Genomic DNA, 21930 nt, shown 5'->3' on the forward strand with positions numbered 1-21930 from the left:
TAAAAACCTATGTCCATAAAAGGCAAGATTGGAAAGATAGCTACTGCTTTTTCTAGAGTTTGTTTTGTTTAATATTAGCAGACCATTTTTTTGCATGCTCTATTAGATCTGGGTCAATATACGCTGCTATGGATGCCATTTAAAGGATCCTTAAACAGCAGGTCTTCAAATAACGTCATTTTGTTCAATGTCATTATATATATATATATATACATATATATATATATATATATATTATTGATTAAGATATTACATATGTGTCCTTATCCCCACGTTACCCCTTACCCCCCCCGCCCCCCTGCTCATGCCCTCACCCCCCTGTTGTCCTTGTCCATTGGTTAGGCCTATAGGCTTGCATATAAGTCCTTTGGTTGATCTTTCCCCCTTACCCCCACCCTCCCCTACCTTCCCTCCAAGGCCTGACAGTGCAATCAATTCCTCTCCGTCTCTGGATCAGTCCTTGTTCATCAGTTTATGTTGTTCATTATATTCCACAAATAAGTGAGATCATGTGGTGTTTATCCTTCTCTGACTGGCTTATTTCACTTAGCATAATGCTCTCCAGTTCCATCCATGCGGTGGTAAATAGTAAGAGTTCCTTTTTCTTCTTCCTCTTCTTAAAGAATACCTTTCAGGATTTCATATAATGCTGGTTTGGTGGTGATGAACTCCTTTAGCTTTTTCTTATCTGTGAAGCTCTTTATCTGACCTTCAGTTCTGAATGATAGCTTTGCTGGATAAAGTAATCTTGGTTTTAGGTTCTTGCTGTTCATCACTTTGAATATTTCTTGCCACTCTCTTCTGGCCTGCATGGTTTCTGTTGAGAAATCAGCTGACAGTCGTATGGGTACTCCCTTGCAGGTAACTGACTGTCTTTCTCTTGCTGCTTTTAAGATTCTCTCTTTGTCTTTTGCTCTTGGCATTTTAATTATGATGTGTCTTGGTGTGGTCCTTTTTGGGTTACTTTTGTTTGGGGTTCTCTGCACTTCCTGGACTTGTAAGTCTATTTCTTTCACCAGGTAGCAGAAGTTTTCTGTCATTATTTCTTCAAATAGGTTTTCAATATCTTGCCCTCTCTCTTCTTCTGGTACCCCTATAATTCTGATGTTGGTACGCTTGAAGTTGTCCCAGAGGCTCCTTACACTATCTTCATATTTTTGGATTCTTTTTTCTTTTGTCTTTTTCGGTTGGGTATTTTTTGTTTCTTTGTATTTCAAATCTTTGACTTGATTCTTGGGATCCTCTTGTCTGCTGTTGGATCTCTGTATATTATTCTTTATTTCAGTCAGTGTATGCTTAATTTCTAGTTGGTCTTTTTTCATATCCTCCAGGGTCTCACTAAATTTATCGGCGGTTTCCATAAAATTCTTGAAAAACGTGACCTTGAACTCTATATCCAGTTGTTTGCTTTCCTCCATTTCTGTCATTTGTGTCCTGTTTCTTTGTCGCCACATTTTTTATGCTTCCCTGCGTTGGTAGAGTGGCTTTGTGTGCTAGGTGTCCTGTAGGGCCCAGTGGCTCAGCCTCCCCAGTTACCTCAGGTGGACACCCTTGGTGCACCCCCTTGTGGGCTTTGTGCACAGTCTTGTTGTAATTATGCCTTGATTGTTGTAGGCTCACTGGGAGGAATTGACCTCCAGGCAATTGGCAGTGAGAATCAGCTGTGTCTGCAGTGGGAGAACTTCTGTGCTGAAGACACCCTTCTGGGGCAAGACTTGCTTCAGTGGGGCTTTGGTGCTCACTGAGTCTGCCCCCTGAGTGTGTCCATTATGGATCTGAGGAGTTGTAATCTGGATGGTCCCACTCTGACCACTGGGTACACTGGTTCTTGGATCTAAGGAGGTTCTAATTTAGCCTCTGTCTGAGGTTACCCGGCAGGAGCTATGAAGAAAACTGCAGATTCCCCTTCCTTTTTTGGAGTTTGGAGGTGCCCAGATGAGGCCCAGCTGTGAAGCAATGCAAGCTTCTGTGGGGCCTTGGGCCTTCTCTTGGAAGTTCTGGGTCTGTCTGGCCCAGCTGTAATTTGTTAGGTAATTTTCAGGTTGCAAAGGGCCAGGGCATTCATATGCAAAATCCTCTGCCACAGCCTGGGTGGGGCGGGGTCTCAGGGAATCAAAGGGCGGAGCAAGCAGCTATGGCGGATCCTCAGCCCTGCCCTAAGGGGCCGCGCGTCTCACTGTCCTGGTAATTGCTGCAAGCACCTCTGAGTGAAAGCCGCCCTCAGGTTCCGAGTTCTGCCTGCTGCCAGACAGTCCAGTTTCTCCCCGTATGAGTCCTGGGTCCCCAGAGACTTCCTGGAACCGGAGTTCTGAGCAGTCAGGAGCTTGTGACTCCCTCCCGATTCAAAAAGACAGCCACGTCCTCAGGTGCCCGCCCCTTTCCGCGCACGCTCGAGCCACCGTACCTCTGCATTTTACTTCCACACCTCCTCTGAGTCTCAGTGTGCTTTTCTCTTTCCTTCTAGTTGTAGAATTTCCACTCAGCAAGCCTTCCTGTAGTTCTGGATGATGTCCTTTTTGTCTTTTCGTTGTATTTTTGAAGTTGTTGTGGGAGGCAGCAATTTTCAGTTTTTACCTATGCCGCCATCTTTGTTTCCCAATGTCATTTTATTATAATGTTGATGGGGGAGGAATCAATTCCTAGCTGGGCCACTCACAGTCTGTATTGAGTACGCATGTTCCCTCATGTCTGCGTGGGGTTTCTTTCTCTGGGTACTCCAGTTTCCTCCCATATCCCAAAGCTGTGCACACTACATGAATTGGTGTGTCTAAATCGTCAGTCTGAGTGTGGGTGTGGGTGTGGGTGTGGGTGTGATTGCTCTGTGATGGGAGAGTGTCCTGTCCAGGGTGGATCCCTCCTTATGCTCTTAGCTGCCAGGATACGCTCTGCCCACCCACCACTCTGAACTGGAATATGTGAGCTGGGAAATCATTTTCTTACTTGTTTTTATTCATCTTTCCTAAATGCATGTATAGCTCACATTTATTTCAATGATTAATACTAGAAGTATTTGGGATCTGTCTTTAGAAGTTTGGTGATGGTTTTGTGACCAAAACTATGCTGCAGAAACTTAACTCTTGTTTATACCAACTAGTCTATGGTAAAATGGGTTTTCCTTATACGTTCTTTCACTTAAAGTTGCGGTTTCCAAGAACCTACTGACAAAATAAATGAGAACTTACTGTACCTACTGCCTCTCAATGAACATAAGTACTAGTATCTACTGGTGAGGTTGAGTTCAAACTTTTTCTTCATAGATTAAAACCTCTTGATTCGAATTGATTTTTACTTTCTTCAGAAACATTTAAATACTTTAAGGGTATATTCCTCTATTCTGGATAATGACATGAGCTCAGCAGGCACCATTTTCAAAATGATATATTGCAACTTGATAACTATTGAACCTAAAGGCCAAGATTTTACTGGAAAACTGGAAATAGAAAGGACAGTCATCTGAATGTGGGTGCATATCTACATTTGTAACCATCCTTTAGAAAAAGTGACAATGTTCTTGAAAATTCTTCTTTCGGTTTTGACTTTCTTTTCAAGATTATTAGGACATGTGAATAAAATAACATTTGAAAGAACTTAGAAAAGTATAAAGCACTATACAAGTAATAATAATACAAATAGTAGCTAACTACTAATTGGATACCTTTCTGTGTTTGGCACTATACAAAGCACTTTGCATACATATCACAATCTCTCAGCAATACTTTAAGGTAGGTATTACTATTTTTTTAATATTTTTTATTGATTTCAGAGAAGGAGAGGGAGAGAGAAACATCAATGATGAGAGAGAATCACTGAACGGCTGCCTCCTGCACACCCGACACCGGAGACCAAGCCCACAACCCTAGCACGTGCCTCGACGGGGAACCAAACCACAACCTCCCGGTTGACAGGTCGATGCTCAAACACTGAGCCACCCTGGCCAGGCAAGTGCCTCACTTCTGAATATGAATATACAGCTATTTATGGAAAGTCATGAATGTGAAGTACGAAGAAAAAGAGTTCACAGGGAGATGAAAATGTAGGAAATAAACACTATAATTAATATCCTAGAGAAGTAAGAGAAGAGATTGCATCCATGAAACAAGAACAGGATGCCATTTAAAAACAAAGCATAACAAAAATGAGGACAGGAGAAAGGAGGCTATCAGAGAACCAGAAAGAACTTTAAAATTTAAAAATATGATAGAAGAAATGTAAAAATACAACAGAAGGGTTCAAAGGCAAAGTTAAGAAAATATCACAGAAGAAAAAAATAAAGATAATAAGAAAATAAGATCAGTTTGAGTGATCCAATGACTGAATCAGGAGTTCTAAAAAGAGTGAGCAGAAAAAAATGGACAGGAGGAAATTACTAAAATAAGAATGTATATGATATTTCTCAAAACTGAAGGAAATGTGTGTTCATATTGAAATGTTTTCAGCTGAGGTTCATTCTGCACACTGGATGAAAAAAGACCCTATTCTAAGATGTATCATCATGAAATTTGAGAGCATTAGAAAGAAAAGAGGACCTCAAAACCTTCCAGGGAGGAAAAAACAAACCAACCAACCTGGAGTCCCAGAGGAGGTATTATTGTCAAACTTCTCAGTAGCCGCACGGGAAGCTAGCTGGATGAAAAGAAGCAACGCCTTTACATTTCTGAGGGAAAATTATTTCTAACCTAGAATTCTATACCCTACCATCCAATTGCTGTTAAAAATAAAGACATTTCATTCATGTTAGGTCTCAAACCTTTCTACCTTTCCTGGGCTTTTTCTCAGGATAGTATGGCAGGATACCCTCCATTAAACCAAATGAGTAAATAAATCAAGAGGAAAATAGGAAGTTTAGGAAACAGAAGATCCAACAAAAGAGAGACGCAGAAGAAATGCTCAAAATAATTTAAAAAAGGGAAGTGTCAGGATGACAGCTGGACCATGGGCTTAGCAAGCAGTCGGTGCAGACGGGAGCTGGACAATGAAAGGCTCAGGGTGGCATCAGAAAAGAAGTCTATGAGAAAACAAACAAAACAGATAGAGAGCTTGATAATTCTGTCAGAGGACTTGGCTGAAATTAGTGATTTCTATATAGAAACTGAAGTTTAAAAGAGACAATTATCATCCTAGGGGGGAAAACTATTATATATGGTGCAAAGGGAATAGGAAGCAGCTCATCTAGGAACAACATTTCCATAGGCACAACAATGCAAACACCAAACACAGGTTTAACCAAAATTGTGATATCTTTAAAATGGAAGGATGGATATAGGTGAAGGGTATGTAGAGTGTGGTATAAAAAAATAAAATATTTTCCCCATATAAGGAAATCAAGAGGTAATATCTAAACTGAAAAGTCAAGGGGGGGAATCAAAAACAAACAAACAAAAAAACAGTATAAGCCTCAGAATAAACAGCTAAAGGGGTAGGTATTATTATCTTCATTTTACAAATGAGGTTAGGTAACCTGCCCAAGGCCGTGTAATTACAAAATAGTACATGTAAAATATGAACCAAGATCTGTCATATTTAAAATCCTATGCTGCTTGCAATTTACAATAGCTAAGATCTAGAAACAGCTCAAGTGCCCATCAGTAGATGAGTGGATAAAAAAGCTGTGGTACATTTACACCATGAAATACTATGCATCTGTAAAAGAGAAGGAACTCTTACCATTTGAGACATGGAGGGACCTGGAGAGTGTTATGCTAAGCTAAATAAGCCAGTTAGAGAAAGATAAGTATCACATGATGTCACTCATATGTGAAATCTAAAGAACAAAATAAACTGATGAACAAAATAGATCCAAGGACATAGAAGCATGGAACAGACTGACAAATCCTTGAAGGAAAGCAGTGGAGGGGGGGTGGTAGGGGGGAGAGATCAACCAAGGAATTTATATGCATGTATGCATAACCCATGAACACAGACAATGTGTTCACAGTGTAGTGAAGGCCTGGGAGGGGTGGGTGTGGGGTGGAGGGGGGTCAATGAGAATAAAGGGAGACATCTGTAATACTTTCAACAATGAAGATAAATTTAAAAATAAATTTTAAAAAATCCTATGCTGCTAACTACTATACTCATTAATCCAGCTTCACTTTCACTGCACCCATAACTACATCTATATGTATACATTTAGATAAATTTCAAATATAGTACATTCCCACCCTGGCCTGTGTTGTTAAGTGGTTAGAGCATTGGCCCCGCACACCAAAGGGTCATGGGTATGATTCCTGGTCAGGAGCACATGCCTGGGTTGCAGGTTTGATCCTAGCCCCAGTCTGGGTGGCTATGGGAGGCTACCAATTGATGTGTATCTCACACTCCTCTTTTGGTCCCTCACTGACTCATGCTCTCTCCCTCACATCCATGTTTCTCTCTCTCTCTCTCTCTCTCTCTCTCTCTCTATATATATATATATATATATATATATATATATATATATATCCCTCCCTCCCACTCTCTCTAAAGCCAATGGAAAAATATCTTCAGGTGAGGCTTAACAAAATATACATATATTACATTCCCAGTGGATAAATTAAAACATAAATTAAAACATAAAAGAAGTATTTAAAACAAAGAGTTAAATTTCCCTTTGCTATCATCCAACTGCAATCTCACTTTTATTCATATTTGAAATGGTCAAAATTCTGTATTTGCCTCAAGAGGAATATTTTCTTACTAAATATTAAGCAGAAATGTTCTGAAAATATCTATTTTAATAGCTCCCCTATAAAAAGGTCTATTTTAATTACAATAAATGGAATAGTTATTACATTTCTTAAACATGATTCTGTGAAGTGCACTTCAATTTTCAAAGCAAACATCTGGACTATTAAGATAGTCCCAACTAAACTTGTTATTTTTATTACAAATGCTTTAGTTAGTTGAACTGTGATGTGGACACAGTCCAATACCTCTGCCTTTCCATTCAACTATGGTTTCTCCTCTGTCAGCTCTATCATGTGATACATTAGTCAGGAACCTGGCATTCCATACAGATTTGCTTCACTCTCCAACAGGGCAGGTGTATTTATTTAACAAATCTTTGGCAGTAGGACAGATTTTTTTTTTTTTTTGGTCTGCTGAAAAAAAAGAATGCCTTATTATACAATTGTCTACTTGTTTGATCCTAATTTGGAGGAGTCTCAGTGTATCTCCAAGTACCACATTTCAACCTGAACAACCCATTTCCATATCTGCTACACAGACATTGCACACTAGGACTTACATAGCAGAGAATGAATTGGGTGAAACTTTGTCTTCTTTCTTCTCCACTCTTTTGGTCAATTCCTGTTCAGCAAGTTCCAAGCTGGCTCAGTGAGATTTAATTATTCTTCAATGCTTTTCTGTGTCAATTAGAAGACAATGATAGCATGCTGGCACTGTCAACATTTTGTGACAACCAACAAAGTGCACTGCAGTAAATGACAGTCTCAGCTCACAAATGTGGGGACCTGAGCCTTTATATTCTTTGCATTAGCTTTAGTGCCCAACTTCCAAAAAGCTGGCTCTAAAACCAATATACTCTCATTGAGTCATCCTTTTACAATGCTATTTAGAATTTCTGGATGATCCTATTTTGATCCTTCTTTGTCCAGAGACAATAGAACTCTGACTAATTCATGGGGGCATCAATATTCTGGCTGAATATCACCTGAACACATATTCACCTGTTTGTGCCATTTGCTACAGCTGCATCAGGACTGTGAAGAAAGGGAGCCCCAAAATACTAGGAGAAAGACCTACCAGCCTGAGTATTAGTATGTGAGCTGGAGACAGCTCTATTTCATAGCCATTCCCACAAAGATTTCTACAGATATTTAAAACAAAATGGATTTCTTGGTGCAGCAGGTCTTTGAATAATGTCAGTTAATTCAACATCATTTCGTTATAATGTTGATGAGATGCCATAGTAACTTAACTTTTGCTTTGGGCTGATGCAAGAGCCTAGTGCAGTGGTAGGAAAGATGTCAACAGGAACTGTTCTGCTGCCAGGGCCTGGGGCTGACTTGTCCCTCTTCCCATCGGTGCCAACAATGTATTGAAGAAATTGTAAAGAAAAAGAAACACTCATTCACTGCTGGTGAGAATGTAAACTGGTACAGCCACTATGGAAAATAGTATGAAGGCTCCTCAAAAAATTAAGAATACAGTTACCATATGACCCTGCAACCCCTCTTTTGAGTATCTACTCAAAAAATTTGATAACATTTGTAAAGATATATGTACCCTTATGTTCATTGCAGCATTATTCACAGGGGCTAAGACATGGAAACAACCAATCAGCTTTATAGATGATTGGATAAAGAAGATATGGTACATATATACAATGGAATGCTACTCAGCCATAAGAAAAGAAGAAATACTACCATTTACAGCAACGTGGATCTTGAGAATATCAAGCTAAGTAAAATAAGTCATATGAAAAAAATTCAAGAGCCATATTATTTCACTCATATATGGGATATGGGATATAAAACTGAAAGCAAAAATGAACAAACAAGAAAAATAAACAAAAATTCATACATGCAGAAAACACTATGGTGGTTACAAGAGGGGAAGACTGGTAAGGGAGAAAGCAATGGGTAAAGAGAGTCAAATATATGGTGACAGAAGGATATTTGACTTTGAGTGGTAAACACAATTCAATACACAGATGTATTATATAATTGTATACTTGAAATCTATATAATTTTGTTAACCAATTTCACCCCAAAAAATTTAATTTAAAGAAAAAAAGACATTGGATATTGATGAAGCTGAAGAAGGTATAAAGGCTCTTAAGACTAAAAGTGATGTTCAAGAACCAGCTGAAGCAGAGGATGATCTTGATATTGCACCTGACAATAAAGAGAAGAAATAGAAAAATGTCAAGTTCCCAGATGAGAATGAAATTCTAGAGAAAGACAAAGCTTTAGAAGATGAAGACAGCAAAAAAGATTATGGTCTCTCATTCAGTAACCTTAAAGGCCCTACGTAGGCAAGCTCAGAAAGAAACTACATGTATGAGGAGCTGCTAAATCAAGTGTTCAAAATCATGAGGGAAAATAATCCAGATAAGGTTGCTGGAGAGAAAAGTAAATTTGTTATGATACCTCCAAAGGTCGTCTGAGTAGAAACCATGTCAACTTCTTTTGTCAACTTTACATATATCTGTAAACTATTACATCATCAGTTCAAACATCTCAATGTGTTTTTATTTGCTGAATTGGGTACAAGTGGTTCTATCTATGGTAATAACCAACTTGTAATCAAAGGAAAATTTTAAAAGAAACAGAAAATGTTTTGAGAAGATATATCAACAGGGGGAGAGATGGCAGCTGAATAGGCCCTTTTCTTGCACCTCCTCCCAGGGCCAGACTGGAAATAAAGATAATTGGGGAACACTCATCCAGAATTACCAACTGAGGTCCAGCTAAAAAGGAGACTTATATCAAGGAAGAACAGAAAACACCTGGCAAGCTGATAAATAATCTCAGTATCCACTAGATACCACTAGACTGTATATGAGGATTGAGGCCCAGCTAAGGGCAAGTAATATTCTGGGACACTCTCAGAGGAGAAGCTTTGTGATGGGAAACACACCCACCACTTCCCCTGTAATCTGAATAGCCCACGCACACCCTCATGGGAGACCCAGATTTCTATACACCCGATTCCACCTACAACCCTTTCAGAAACAGACTTTTGAATGATTAATATTGACAGCTGGCTGGCAGGTGAAGGCAGGTTGAGGTGGAGCCCACAGAACCTGGGAAGTTTGATGACCCAGCCCTAGGCACTGTGCTACTAACAAACAGGCCTTAGAGTGCAGCCTGGCCCCTCCCTTACACAGCCAAGTCCTGTGGAGACAGACACAAACTGTGGATCACTTGGAGCTTCAAACAAGTTGCTGAAAGCTAAAGGAGGACAGGTTCTGACAGTGGTTAGCACCTAGGTACCTCCCAGGAAGTATAGAATTGGTAGACAGAGCAGTCAGCCACAGTCATCAGAGAATGAATCCAAAGGGAGCTCCCAGGAGACATGAAACTCTGCTGAGATGAACACCATTTCACATTTTTTCTCTTTAAATTATCTATCTTCTTTATTGATTTATCATTTTAGTCTCTATTGTTTCTTTCATATATCTAACTTTTCTTTTCTCTTTTCCTATTCTATTGTTTTTCTTTTTCTCCTACTTTCTCTTCTATTTTCCTTTAAAAAAATTTTTCCCCTCTTCTTTTATACCATTTTCCTTCCCCTATTTGTTCTTATCTTCTTTATTTCATCTCTGCCCCTTCATATGCCTTTTTCTTCCTCCATTTTACTCCTTGTATTATTTTTCTTTTATTCTATAATTCTTGTTCTCTTTTCTCTTTTCAAATTCTCTCTCCATTTGTGGTTTCTTTTGTTATTGTTGTATGGGTCCTGTGTACATTTTTGTTTTGTTGTATTTTGTTGTGTTCTGTCAGCCCCACCACAACAGCTCACAAGATGCAGTCAGGGTGAGCCTTGCATTCATCCAGCCTGAGAGGAGATACCATCTACAAACAGGATAACAGCATTCAAAACCCAATTACAACAGGAGAACCCAAATAATTGAACCAAGGTGCATTTCTAAAGCACCAAGCTTAGTAGATCTAAGATACTACACTACTGGGTCCCACAAAACACCTACTACATAAGACCACACCACAAATACATGGAGGCATAGCAGTTTTATCTAATACATAGAAGAAAATACAAAGGGACAGCAAAAAAGGGGAGACAAAGAAACAATCTCCAAATGAAATAAAATGAAGAATTACCCCCAAAAAGGAACTAAATGAAATAGAGGCAAGCAATTTGTCAGATAAAGATTCAAAGTAATGGTCACAAGGGTGCCCAAATAACTTAGAACTATAAGCAACTTAATAATAACTTTATGGAACACAATGAGAACTACACCAGCATAAAAAAAGAGGTAGAAACAATGGATAAAAATCAAGTGGAAATGAAGAATGGCATAGCTGAAATTAAAAATACCCTGGAAGGAATCAACAGTAGACTAAAAGAAGCTGAGTACCAAATCAGCAATTACAAGATAAGGTATATAAAAACAACCATTCAGAGCAATTGGAAAAAATAAATTAAAAAGCAGGAGGAGAATGTAAGAGAATTTGGGCACAACATGAAACATAACAACATCAACATCAAAGGGATTACAGAAGGAGAAGAATCTGAGCAAGGGATAGAGACCCTGCTTGAAGAAATAATGACAGAAAATTTCCCTAACCTGATGAAGGAAAAAGTCACTCAAGTTCAGGAAATACAGAGAATCCCAATAAAAATTAACCCCAAATGACCCACACCTAGTCACATAATAATTAAAATAGCAAACATTAAAGACAAAGAAAGAATATTAAAGGCTGCAAGAGAGATAGAAAATTACCTACAGGAGAGCTCCCATTAGAATGTCAGCTGATATCTCAATAGAAACACTACATGCCAGCAGAGAGTAGTATGAAGTATACAAGGTAATGAAAAGCAATGGACTGAATCCAAGACTACTCTATCCAGCAAGGCTATCATTCAAAATGGAAAGAGAAATAAGGACTTCTCAGACAGAAAAAAAGGCTAAAAGAGTTTACTACCATTAAACCCACACTGCAAGAAATGCTAAAGGGTCTGTTGTAAGAAGAAGAAATAAAGAGAGAGGAACACAGGCATAAAGTATAAAAATGGCAACAAATAACTATCAATAATAACCATATATGTAAATGTCTGAAAACTTCAATCAAAAGACATAGGGTAGCTGAATGAATAAGAAAACATGACTCAAATGTATGCTATCTAAAAGAGGCCCACTCAGAACAAAAGACTCACACAGGATGAAAGTGAAGGGATGGAAAAAATTTTTCAGGCAAATGGAAATGAAAAAAAAAAAATTGGGTCTGGCCAGTGTGGCTCAGTGGATTAGCATTGACCTATGAACCCAGATATCATGGTTCCATTCCCAGTCAGGGCTGATGCCAGGGTTGCAACTCAATCCTCAGTGTGGGGCATGCAGGAGGCAGCACCATTATAAACTGATGAACAAAAATAGATACAGAGGCAGAGCAGCATAAAACAGACTGTCAAACTAGAGCGGGGTTGTCGGGGGAGGGTAAGAGATCAACTGAAGGACTTGTATGCATGCATATGAGCATAACCAATGGATACAAGACACTGGGGGGTAGGGAAGGCCGGGGAAAGGTCAAGGTGGGGGGAAGAAAAGGAGACATATGTAATACTCTTTGTAATACTTTAAGCAATAAAATGAAATTTTAAAAAAGAAGATTAAAAACATATCAAGCATCTTCTCAGATCACAATGGGATGAAACTAGAAATCAACTACAATAAAAACACCTGAAAACATTCAAGCACAGGGAGACTAAATAGTATGTTATTAAACACTGAATGGGTTACCAATGAATTCAAGAAAGAAATAAAAAACTTCCTGGAAACAAATGAAAATGAACATACAACAACCCAAAATGTACGGGACACACAATGCAGTTCTGAGGAGGAAGTTCATAGCATGTACAGGCCTACCTCAAGAAAAAAAGAAAAATTTCTATCAAACTATCTAACCCTACAACTTAAAGAACTAGAAAGTGCACAAAAAGAAAAGCCCAGGGTAAATAAAAGGAAGGAAATAATAAATACTAGAGCAGAAATAAATGACATAGAGACTGAAAAACAATACAAAAGATCAATTAAACTAAGAGGTGATTCTTTGACAGGATAAACAAAATTGATAAACCATTAGCCAGACTCATCAAGAATCAAAGAGAGAGGACCAAGTAAATAAAATCAGAAATGAAAGAGGTGAAATAACAACTGATACCACAGAAATACAAAGGATTATAAGAAAATAGTATGAACAACTAGCCAACAAGCTGAACAATGTGGATGAAATGAACAAATTCCTAGAAAAATACCATCTTCCAAAACTGGATCAGGAGGAAGCAGAAAACCTGAATAGGATAATAATAACTGATATAATTGAAGCAATAATTAAAAAATAGAAAATTCCCAACAAGCAAAAGTCCTTGTCCCAATGGCTTCACAAGGGAGTTTTACCAAGCATTCAAAGAAAAACTAACACCTATCCTCCTCCAACTATTCTAAGAAATATAAGAGGAAGAAACACTTCCAAGCTCTTTCTACAAAAGCCAGCATTATTCTATTTCCAAAACCACTACAACAAAAGAGAATTACAGGCCAGTATCACAGATGAGCATAAATGCTGAAATCCTCAACAAAAAAATTAGCAAATCGGATCCAGCATTACATTAGAGAGATCATACACCATGACCAAGTGGGATTTATTTCAGGGATGCAAGGCTGGTACAATATTTGCAAATCAATAAATGTGATATACCACATAAACAAATCAAAAGACAAAAATCATATGATCAGTAGACCCAGAAAAAACTTTTGACAAAATCCAGCACCCATTTTTGATAAAAAAAAACTCTCAGCAAAGTGGGAAGTGAAGGATCATACCTTAACATAATAAAAGCCTTACCAGTATATGACAAACCTATAGCTAACATCATACTCAATGGGCAAAACCCAAAACTATTTCTCCTAAGAGCAGGAACAAAACAGGGTTGTCCACTTTCACCACTTTTTAAATTGTTAAAAATATGTTTATATTGATTTCAGAGAGAGGAAGTTAGAGGAATGGAGATGTAGAAACATCAATGATGAGAGAAAATCATTGATTGGCTGCCTCCTGCATGCCCACAACCTGGAGGCTGTGCCCTGACTTGGAATCAAACTGTGACCTCCTGGTTCATGGGTTAACGCTCAACTGCCAAGCCTCACCAGCTGGGCTACTTTCACCTCTCTTAATCAACATAGTACCTGAAATCCTAGCCACAGTGATTAGACAAGGAGAGAAAATAAAAGGCAATCAAACTGGAAAGGAGGATGTAAAACTGTCATTATTCTCAGATGACATGATATTGTACATAGAAAAGCCAAACGACTCCGCCAAAACACTATTAGGTTAAATAAATGAATTTGGCAATGTAACAGGATACAAAATTATCACCCAGAATTTGATGGCATTTTTATACACCAATAAAAAAGAAAGAAACTAAAAACCCAATCCCATTTACCATTATAACAAAAAAAATTAAGATACCTAAAAATAAACTTAATCAAGGAGGTAAAAGACCTTTACTTGGAAAAATACAGAACGTTGAAAAAAGAAATAGAAAAAGATATAAACAAGTGGAAGAATATATCATGTTCATGGATTGATAGAATTAATATCATTTAAATGTCCATACTACCCAAAGCAATCTATAGAATCAATGCAATCCCTATCAAAATATCAATGGCATATTTCACATATCTAGAATAAACACTCCAAAAATTTATATGGAACCAAAAAAAGACCCAGAATAGCTTAAGCAATCTTGAAAAAGAAGAACAAAGTTGCAGGGACCACAATACCAGATATCAAGTTATACTACAAAGCCACTGTAATCAGAACAGCCTTGTACTGGCACAAGAACAGGTAAATAGATCAATGGAACAGAACAGAGATCCCAGAAATCGACCCAAGCCATTATGCTCTATTAATATTTGACAAAGGAGGCAAGGACATACAATGGAGTAAAGACAGTCTCTTCAATAAGTGGTGTTGGGAATATAGGACCGATACATGCCAAAAAAATATAATAAAGAAACTAGACCACCAAATTATACCATACACAAGAATAAACTAAAAATGGGTAAAAGACTTAAATGTAAGTCTGGAAACCATAAAAATCCTAGAAGAAAACATAGGCAGCAAAATATCAGACATCTCATGTAGCAGAATTTTCACTGATACAATTTCTAGGGCAAGAGAAACAAAGGAAAATACAAACAAATGGAACCATATCCAAAAAAAAGCTTTTGCACAGCAAAAGAAATCAGCATCAAAATGAAAAGGGTACCCACTGTAGGGGAGAACATATGTGCTAATGATACATCTGATAAGGGGTTATTTTCCAAAATATATAATCTACTCATACAACTTAACAAAAGGAAGACAAACAATCCAATAAAAAAAAATGGGCAGACGACCTGAATATATACTTCTCCAGAAAGGCTACATGGCTAAGAAACATGTAAAAAAGTTCTCAACGTCACTAATTATCAGAGAGATGTAAATTAAAATGATAATGAGGTACCACTTCAAGCTGGCCAAGATGGCTACCACTAATAAATCATTGAACAACAAATGCTAGCAAGGATGTGGAGAAAAAGGAACCCTAGTTCACTGCTGGTAGGAATGCAAACTGTAACCACTATGGATAATAGGGTGGAGTTTCCCCAAAAAAACTAAAAATGGAACTGCTATTTGATCCAGCGATCCCACTTCTAGAAATACATCCTAAGAAATAGCAATCAGAAAGAAGATATGCACCCTATGTTCATAGTAGCACAATTTACAATAGCTAAGATCTGGAAACGGCCCAAGTGCCCAACAGTAGATGAATGGGTTTAAAAACTGTGGTACATTTAGACAATGGAATACTATGCAGCTGTGAAAAAGAAGCATCTCTTACCCTTAGAGATCTGAAGAGTATTATGCTAAGTAAAACAAGGAGTCAGAGAAAGACAAGTATCACATGATCTCACTTACTACTATATGTGGAATCTAATGAACAAAATAAACTGATGAACAAAAAAGATCCAGAGACATTGAAGCACAGAGCAGACCAAAGTATTTCAGAGGCAAGGGAGGTAAGAAAAGACTAACCACTTAACTTATATGCATATATGCATAGCCCATGGACAGACAATAGTGCAGGGAAGATTTGGGGAGGGGGCAGGAGCAGGGTGGAGTGGGTCAGTGGGGGAAGTGGAAGGGATACCTATAATAATTTCAACAATAAGATAAATTTTTTTAAAATGTTAAGTGTCATTTTATTTAAGCTTCTCTTTGTGCGACCCTCCACCCCACATAAGTGGCACACAGGACTCTTAATTTTGCAAAGGAGGACCCTTAGCTGCCCGCAGGGATGGGTTCTCACCATTACTGGCCAGGGTGAGCAAAACCACCCCAGCAAATACAAACCCTGCCCTCCTCCTTTCCATCATAGAGATAAGTGCCCAACCTCCCTTCCCCTGCACTGGGTAAACACTGCAGGAAAATAGAGCTACTTTCAGGAATCATGCATCCTGAGAGAGTCAATGATTAGAGGTGATACAGCTCACTATTGGCTAATGAGCTGGAGATGAGAAGGGATACACCTCTTCCCACCTTTCCACAAGCATCAATTAATTGTAGCCCATCTATCCTAACTTCCTACTGATTCATTTGCCCTTGAAATCAGAGGAAAATGAGCTTAATGAAAAAATGACTAATACTGACTAGTCCTTGCTACACATACCTATTAGTTGGAACCAAAGTAAGGCAGATAATTTATTCCACCACCTGGACAAGTTCAGAGTAAGCATACCCTCTGCAGATCGGCTGCATCACAGAGAAAAGATATCCCACAGCCACAAACCACATCCCTCGATAGTTTACCGTTAGAGAAAACAGACCCCAAGTGAATTTCCTATTAGTAGCAGGTGAGCTGCACCATTTCGTAATAAGAGCTCCTGGGTGAAACAGACATAAGCAGAGAACATGCTTTATTGAGTAGATATAGAACAGCACATTCTACCGCATGTGGGGAAGGGTTAGCTTCAGTAAAAGGCCTTTACCCTTTAAGAAAACCCCCAGTGAAGTTGCTTTTGGATAAATTTTAACAGTGACACTGAAACTGGCAGGGAGCTGCCACTGAACATGCTTAAAATGAGCTCCCCACAACACACAGTGAATATTAAGTAGTGTACAGAGATGACAAGAGAAAGGCACAAATGACCAGAGTTGGGATTGTGATGAGGGCTCCGTAAGAAGACAGCAGTGTTATAGGCGATCAAGTTGGGAAGGGTGACATGTCACACATCAAAAGCTGCCAGTGAAAGGATACTTGTAGTGAATGCCATGGAACACAGGCAGACCTACAGGAACACGCGGAAACCTCTCTTGGAAAACCTGACGAGCGAGTATGACTTAGATCTTTTCCGAAGAGCACAAGCCCGGGCTTCAGAGGACTTGGAGAAGTTAAGGCTGCAAGGCCAAATCACAGAGGGGAGCAACATGATTAAAACAATAGCTTTTGGTCGCTCTGAGCTTGATACTTGGTACCATTCTCCCTATCCTGAAGAATATGCACGACTGGGACGGCTCTATATGTGTGAATTCTGTTTAAAGTACATGAAGAGCCAAAGGATACTCCGCCGACACATGGCCAAGTGTGTGTGGAAACACCCACCTGGTGATGAGATAGATCGCAAAGGTTCAAGTGATGGCAAGAAAAACAAGATCTATTGCCAAAACCTGTGCCTGTTGGCCAAGCTTTTCCTGGACCACAAAACATTATATTATGATGTGGAGTCCTTCCTGTTCTATGTCATGACAGAAGCAGACAACACTGGCTGTCACCTGATTGGGTATTTTTCCAAGGAGAAGAATTCATTCCTCAACTACAATGTTTCCTGTATCCTTACTATGCCGCAGTACATGAGGCAGGGCTATGGCAAGATGCTCATTGATTTCAGTTATTTGCTTTCCAAAGTGGAAGAAAAAGTTGGCTCCCCAGAACGTCCCCTCTCAGATCTGGGGCTCATAAGCTATCGCAGTTACTGGAAAGAAGTGCTTCTTCGTTACCTGCATAATTTCCAAGGCAAAGAGATTTCTATCAAAGAAATTAGCCAGGAGACAGCTGTGAATCCTGTGGACATTGTCAGCACTCTGCAAGCACTTCAGATGCTCAAGTATTGGAAAGGAAAACATGTAGTTTTAAAGAGACAGGACCTGATTGATGAATGGATAGCCAAAGAGGCCAAGAGATCCAATTCCAATAAAACCATGGATCCCAGCTGTTTAAAATGGACCCCTCCCAAGGGCACTTAAAGTGACCTGTTACCTGAGCCAGCGAACCCCAGCAGTAGGAATCCGTACCCTAGGGATCTGTCTGTCATTTCTGTTGCTCTTGTGATTGGCAAGTACAGTATCCTTTGGGAAGGCCATCCCCCTCAGGACTGTCCTGGCTCTGACCCTCATGTACACTGCAGACGCTGGTTCTGAGGAACTGTTGTTTCGGCCTCAATGAGGTTGCCCGGATGGGATCTATATTAGACTTGAGCACAGGTCCCTCATAGCACTGACCCAAGGTGTTCTGTTTGGTCCTGTCCCTGTCCAGTCACCGGTTCTCTCATGCTCTCTAGCCCCATGAGGTTGTGTTGTGTCTTCTAAACTTGTAATAGTGCTTCTTGCCGCCAGACCTCCAAATATAGTTGCCACTGCCGGGACCTTTCCAATTATTCCTTACATGTGTGTTTTGGGCGTGCAGGGAAGAGGTAACACTTCAGCGTGTGTGTGCTGGGAGGGGTCCATTCCTTTTGGGTTTCATCTCATTTTAAATATTTTCCTCCATTTTTATGGAAAGATACATTTTTTTTAAAAAAAGAAGATATATCAAGGAATACTTCACCTGTCACATGTGCCGATCACCCAACATAATCCTGGAAAAAGACACCCGACTCTTTTTTACAGTGTGAAACTTGTCATTCTCCATGCTCTGTTGCCAGCATCAAAACCTGCTTCCAGGCTGTCACTGGCAAGTGAGCACAGCTCCATGCCAAAGCTCACTAACTTGCTAATCACCACTGATTTTGCAAAGTGTGTGGTGGAAATTTGACTGAACCAGTTTAACACCAGAGTGGGTATACCATTGTATTAAAAACAAGATAGAAAAGCTGCCAAGCTCTTTGGTGTGTGGCTGATTAGTGTGAAATCCTCGAAAGATACCGATGCTCAAGCTGTTGACATACTCATGGCCTACTTTAACAATTATCAGACACACATGATGGAGTAAGGCAGTGCTTTTTAAAAATCATTCATAGACTTCTGAAAAATGCAAAATAAAATTATTATAACAGTGAAAAAGTAATTTGACTCTTGTATATATCAATTAGCCTATGGTAAAATTGGTTTCATTAAACGTCATTTTGCTTAAAGTTGCAGATCCTATTGACTGTGTTAAGTGAGGACTTACTGTACAAATGTTGAAGGGGAAATACTCATACCATGATTGCTATTTAGTCAGGAATACAGATCAATTTCCTAAGAAAGACAAAAATTTTAGACTCCAGGAGTATAGATAGAAGTCCAGCAGAGGCACTCCATCCACTAGACTTTCTACTGATTCATCATCCCCTTAGTCTCTCCCAACTCTCACCTTGATAGACACTCTCCCTTATGCACTGTAAAATTATTATATCCATCTTGAGAAATCTGGATCCAAACATTAATTGAAATTCTACTAGGTATATAAATGTAATATGCTACAATATAATGAATGGAAAAAGTTATAACTTAGAGATGATATTTAGATAGAGGCTTTGAATCTTTATAAAGTATATTAAGTAATCATATTTCTATAAGGCAAAGCTGAAGGGGAGAGAGGTGGCTTCAGCATATCAGATGTATATAGGAGCTCCAAACATGAGAAGAAGAAAAAAAAATCCTTAAAAGCAAAAAAGGTTTTCTTAATCATTTTTGTGAGTTGATTAGGTAAGAATAATTAAAGTTACATAAAGGTTAATGAAGCACTAGCCAGGGAGCGTTGGCAGCTAATCACTCAAGGTTTAGGGAAAGGTTCTATATTTTATTCAAATGCTGCCTTATCTGTGAGTACCTACCATACTTCTACTTTTATATGATGTATACTGTAAGACAAGACTAAAGTAAGGAAAATCCCAATGTCAGTGGTCAGGAAGTTAGCAATATGTGGTGGTCTTGAGAAGGTAAACTGTCTTTTGCTATTCCTCACTACAATAGGATAGGGAAAAGGAAATGTGCCAAAATTCCTTGTGCAAAAAAGATACTCTATTTACATCCATGACTAGTCTAGAAAGATGTCTCACTGACACCATAGGCAAAAGAACCTGTGAGTAAAATGAGTTTCATTGTTAAACAGGACTGGCTGTCTGCCAGGATCAGCAAAGTGAAGTAAAGGTGTGGTCAGTAAAATGGAGAAAAGACAGAGAGGGCTGGGAAGAGAAAAACAACAGTACGGTGATGACCAAAGGGAAGGGGGATGGGGGAGGTAGAAAAAGGTATAGCGGAGATAAATGGTGATGTAAAGAGACTTGACTTTGGATGGTGAACACACAATAGAATATACAGATGATGTATTATAGAATTGTACACCTAAAAACCTATATAATTTTATTAACTGATGTCACCCCAATAAATTCAATAAAAATTCTATTTAAAGAAATGAAAAAGAAAAACAGCAGTTACAGAAGAATGGTCTCTTGCTCCACTAATGACTAAGAGTGGAAAGTAAGATATTGAGCAGCCATATTCTATGAGATGTGTGGCTTTGGGAAAAGTTTTGACTCCTCTGAGCCTCAGTTTCTTATGAGAAAAAAAGAGATGCCCTTACCTTAACCAAATAGTATTCCTTTAAGGATTATTTATGGTCCTCTGTGACAGCACAGCCTCTATAAATGCAAGATACTTTTGTTCCATCTGGAACCTGTGAAGTACTTCCAATAATTTCTGTAACTGCAAAGGAGGGAAGCAGATCATTCTGATGTAGATCTTCCCTCCTTCCCACACCCTCCACGCATCCACAGAAACATATACAGAACTATGCCTGGGGTGGAAGTAGTTACCAGTCACACAAACCATAAACATTGCAGAGGCACATGGTGCCCAGGTTTGGTTCTGGCACTTTCTATCCATGTGATATCTTCTGCTTTTTGTACTGTGTTCATATCATGACTTAGAGCAGTCTACAGGTGACTAAAAAGTAACTGGAGGTTTGGGGGTTGTTTACCTGGAAAGCATGGATATAAGAGAGGCCCAAGAGAGAAGAGATGAAAACAGAACTCCTTGAGAAAGAAATATTTTCACAACAATATTAGCAAGATTCCATGTAGAACCCTGCTTCCATCCTCTGCACCCATTTTTCCTTTCTTAATGTCTCATACACCCCTGACATCTGGGCAATAGAAGCTAATGGAAACTGTATCTGGAGACTTTGTGCTTATGGGAGTTTGCTTGCTTACATGCTGGTTAACATCCTCTGAGGGAGACCAGAGATATTGACAATTTGAAAGCAATTGTAAATGTATTAGAAATTAACCCATTTTCTTTCAAATAAATGCTTTTTCTGTAAAGCAGTAGTGGGAAACATCCAGCCTGTGAAATCATTTGGTCTGGCTTTGCCAAGGCATTATCGTTGAGTTAATTCAATGTTTGACAAAATACAGTAGGCTATTTTTTTTAATCTTTATTGCTGAGATATTATAGGTGTTCTCCCCCCCCCCCATTGCCCACCTCCACCCAGTTCCTACCCCGCCCCAGGCCTTCACCACCCTATTGTCTGTGTCCACAGGTAATGAATATATTCCTATAAGATCTTTGATTAATCCCTGCCTCCCGCTTTTCTCTGAGATTCGTCAGCCTGTTCCATGTTTCCATGCCTCTGATTCTATTTTATTCATCAGTTTATTTTGTTCATTAGACTCCTTATTCATTTATTTTTATTTTTAGACTCAATTGTTGATAGATATGTATTTATTGCCATTTTATTGTTCATGTTTTCCCATCTTTTTCTCTTCCTCTTCCTCCTCCTCCTCCTCCTCTACTTCCTTCTTCCTCCTGGTTTTTTTAAAGTATACCCTTCAGCATTTTAAGTAATAATGGTTTGGTGATGATGAACTGCTTTAGCTTTTTCTTGTCTGTGAAGCTCTTTATCTAACCTTCAATTCTAAATAATAGCTTTTCTGGGTAATCTTGGTTGTATGTCCTTGCTATTCATCACTTTGAGTATTTCTTACCATTCCCTTCTGGCCTG

The 21930-nt window shown here is 38.8% G+C and overlaps 1 protein-coding gene and 1 pseudogene across 1 annotated transcript; both read left to right on the top strand.

The window, feature by feature from the left end:
• Window positions 1-8578: 8578 nt before the first annotated feature.
• Window positions 8579-18713, top strand: LOC118653387 (annotated as a pseudogene).
• LOC118654713 (histone acetyltransferase KAT7-like) lies at window positions 17001-18037 on the top strand. The gene has a single exon (XM_036306112.1). The coding sequence runs from the start codon at window positions 17001-17003 to the stop codon at window positions 17970-17972; it is 972 nt and encodes a 323-aa protein (XP_036162005.1). The 3' UTR covers window positions 17973-18037.
• Window positions 18714-21930: the final 3217 nt, after the last annotated feature.

This window comes from Myotis myotis, unplaced genomic scaffold (assembly GCF_014108235.1).
Source record: "Myotis myotis isolate mMyoMyo1 unplaced genomic scaffold, mMyoMyo1.p scaffold_m19_p_4, whole genome shotgun sequence".
In the NCBI taxonomy this organism is placed as follows: Eukaryota; Metazoa; Chordata; class Mammalia; order Chiroptera; family Vespertilionidae; genus Myotis; species Myotis myotis.

Excerpts from the sequence above, each read along its gene's own strand:
- LOC118654713 (XM_036306112.1), top strand. The coding sequence starts at position 17,001 with ATGGAACACAGGCAGACCTACAGGAACACGCGGAAACCTCTCTTGGAA.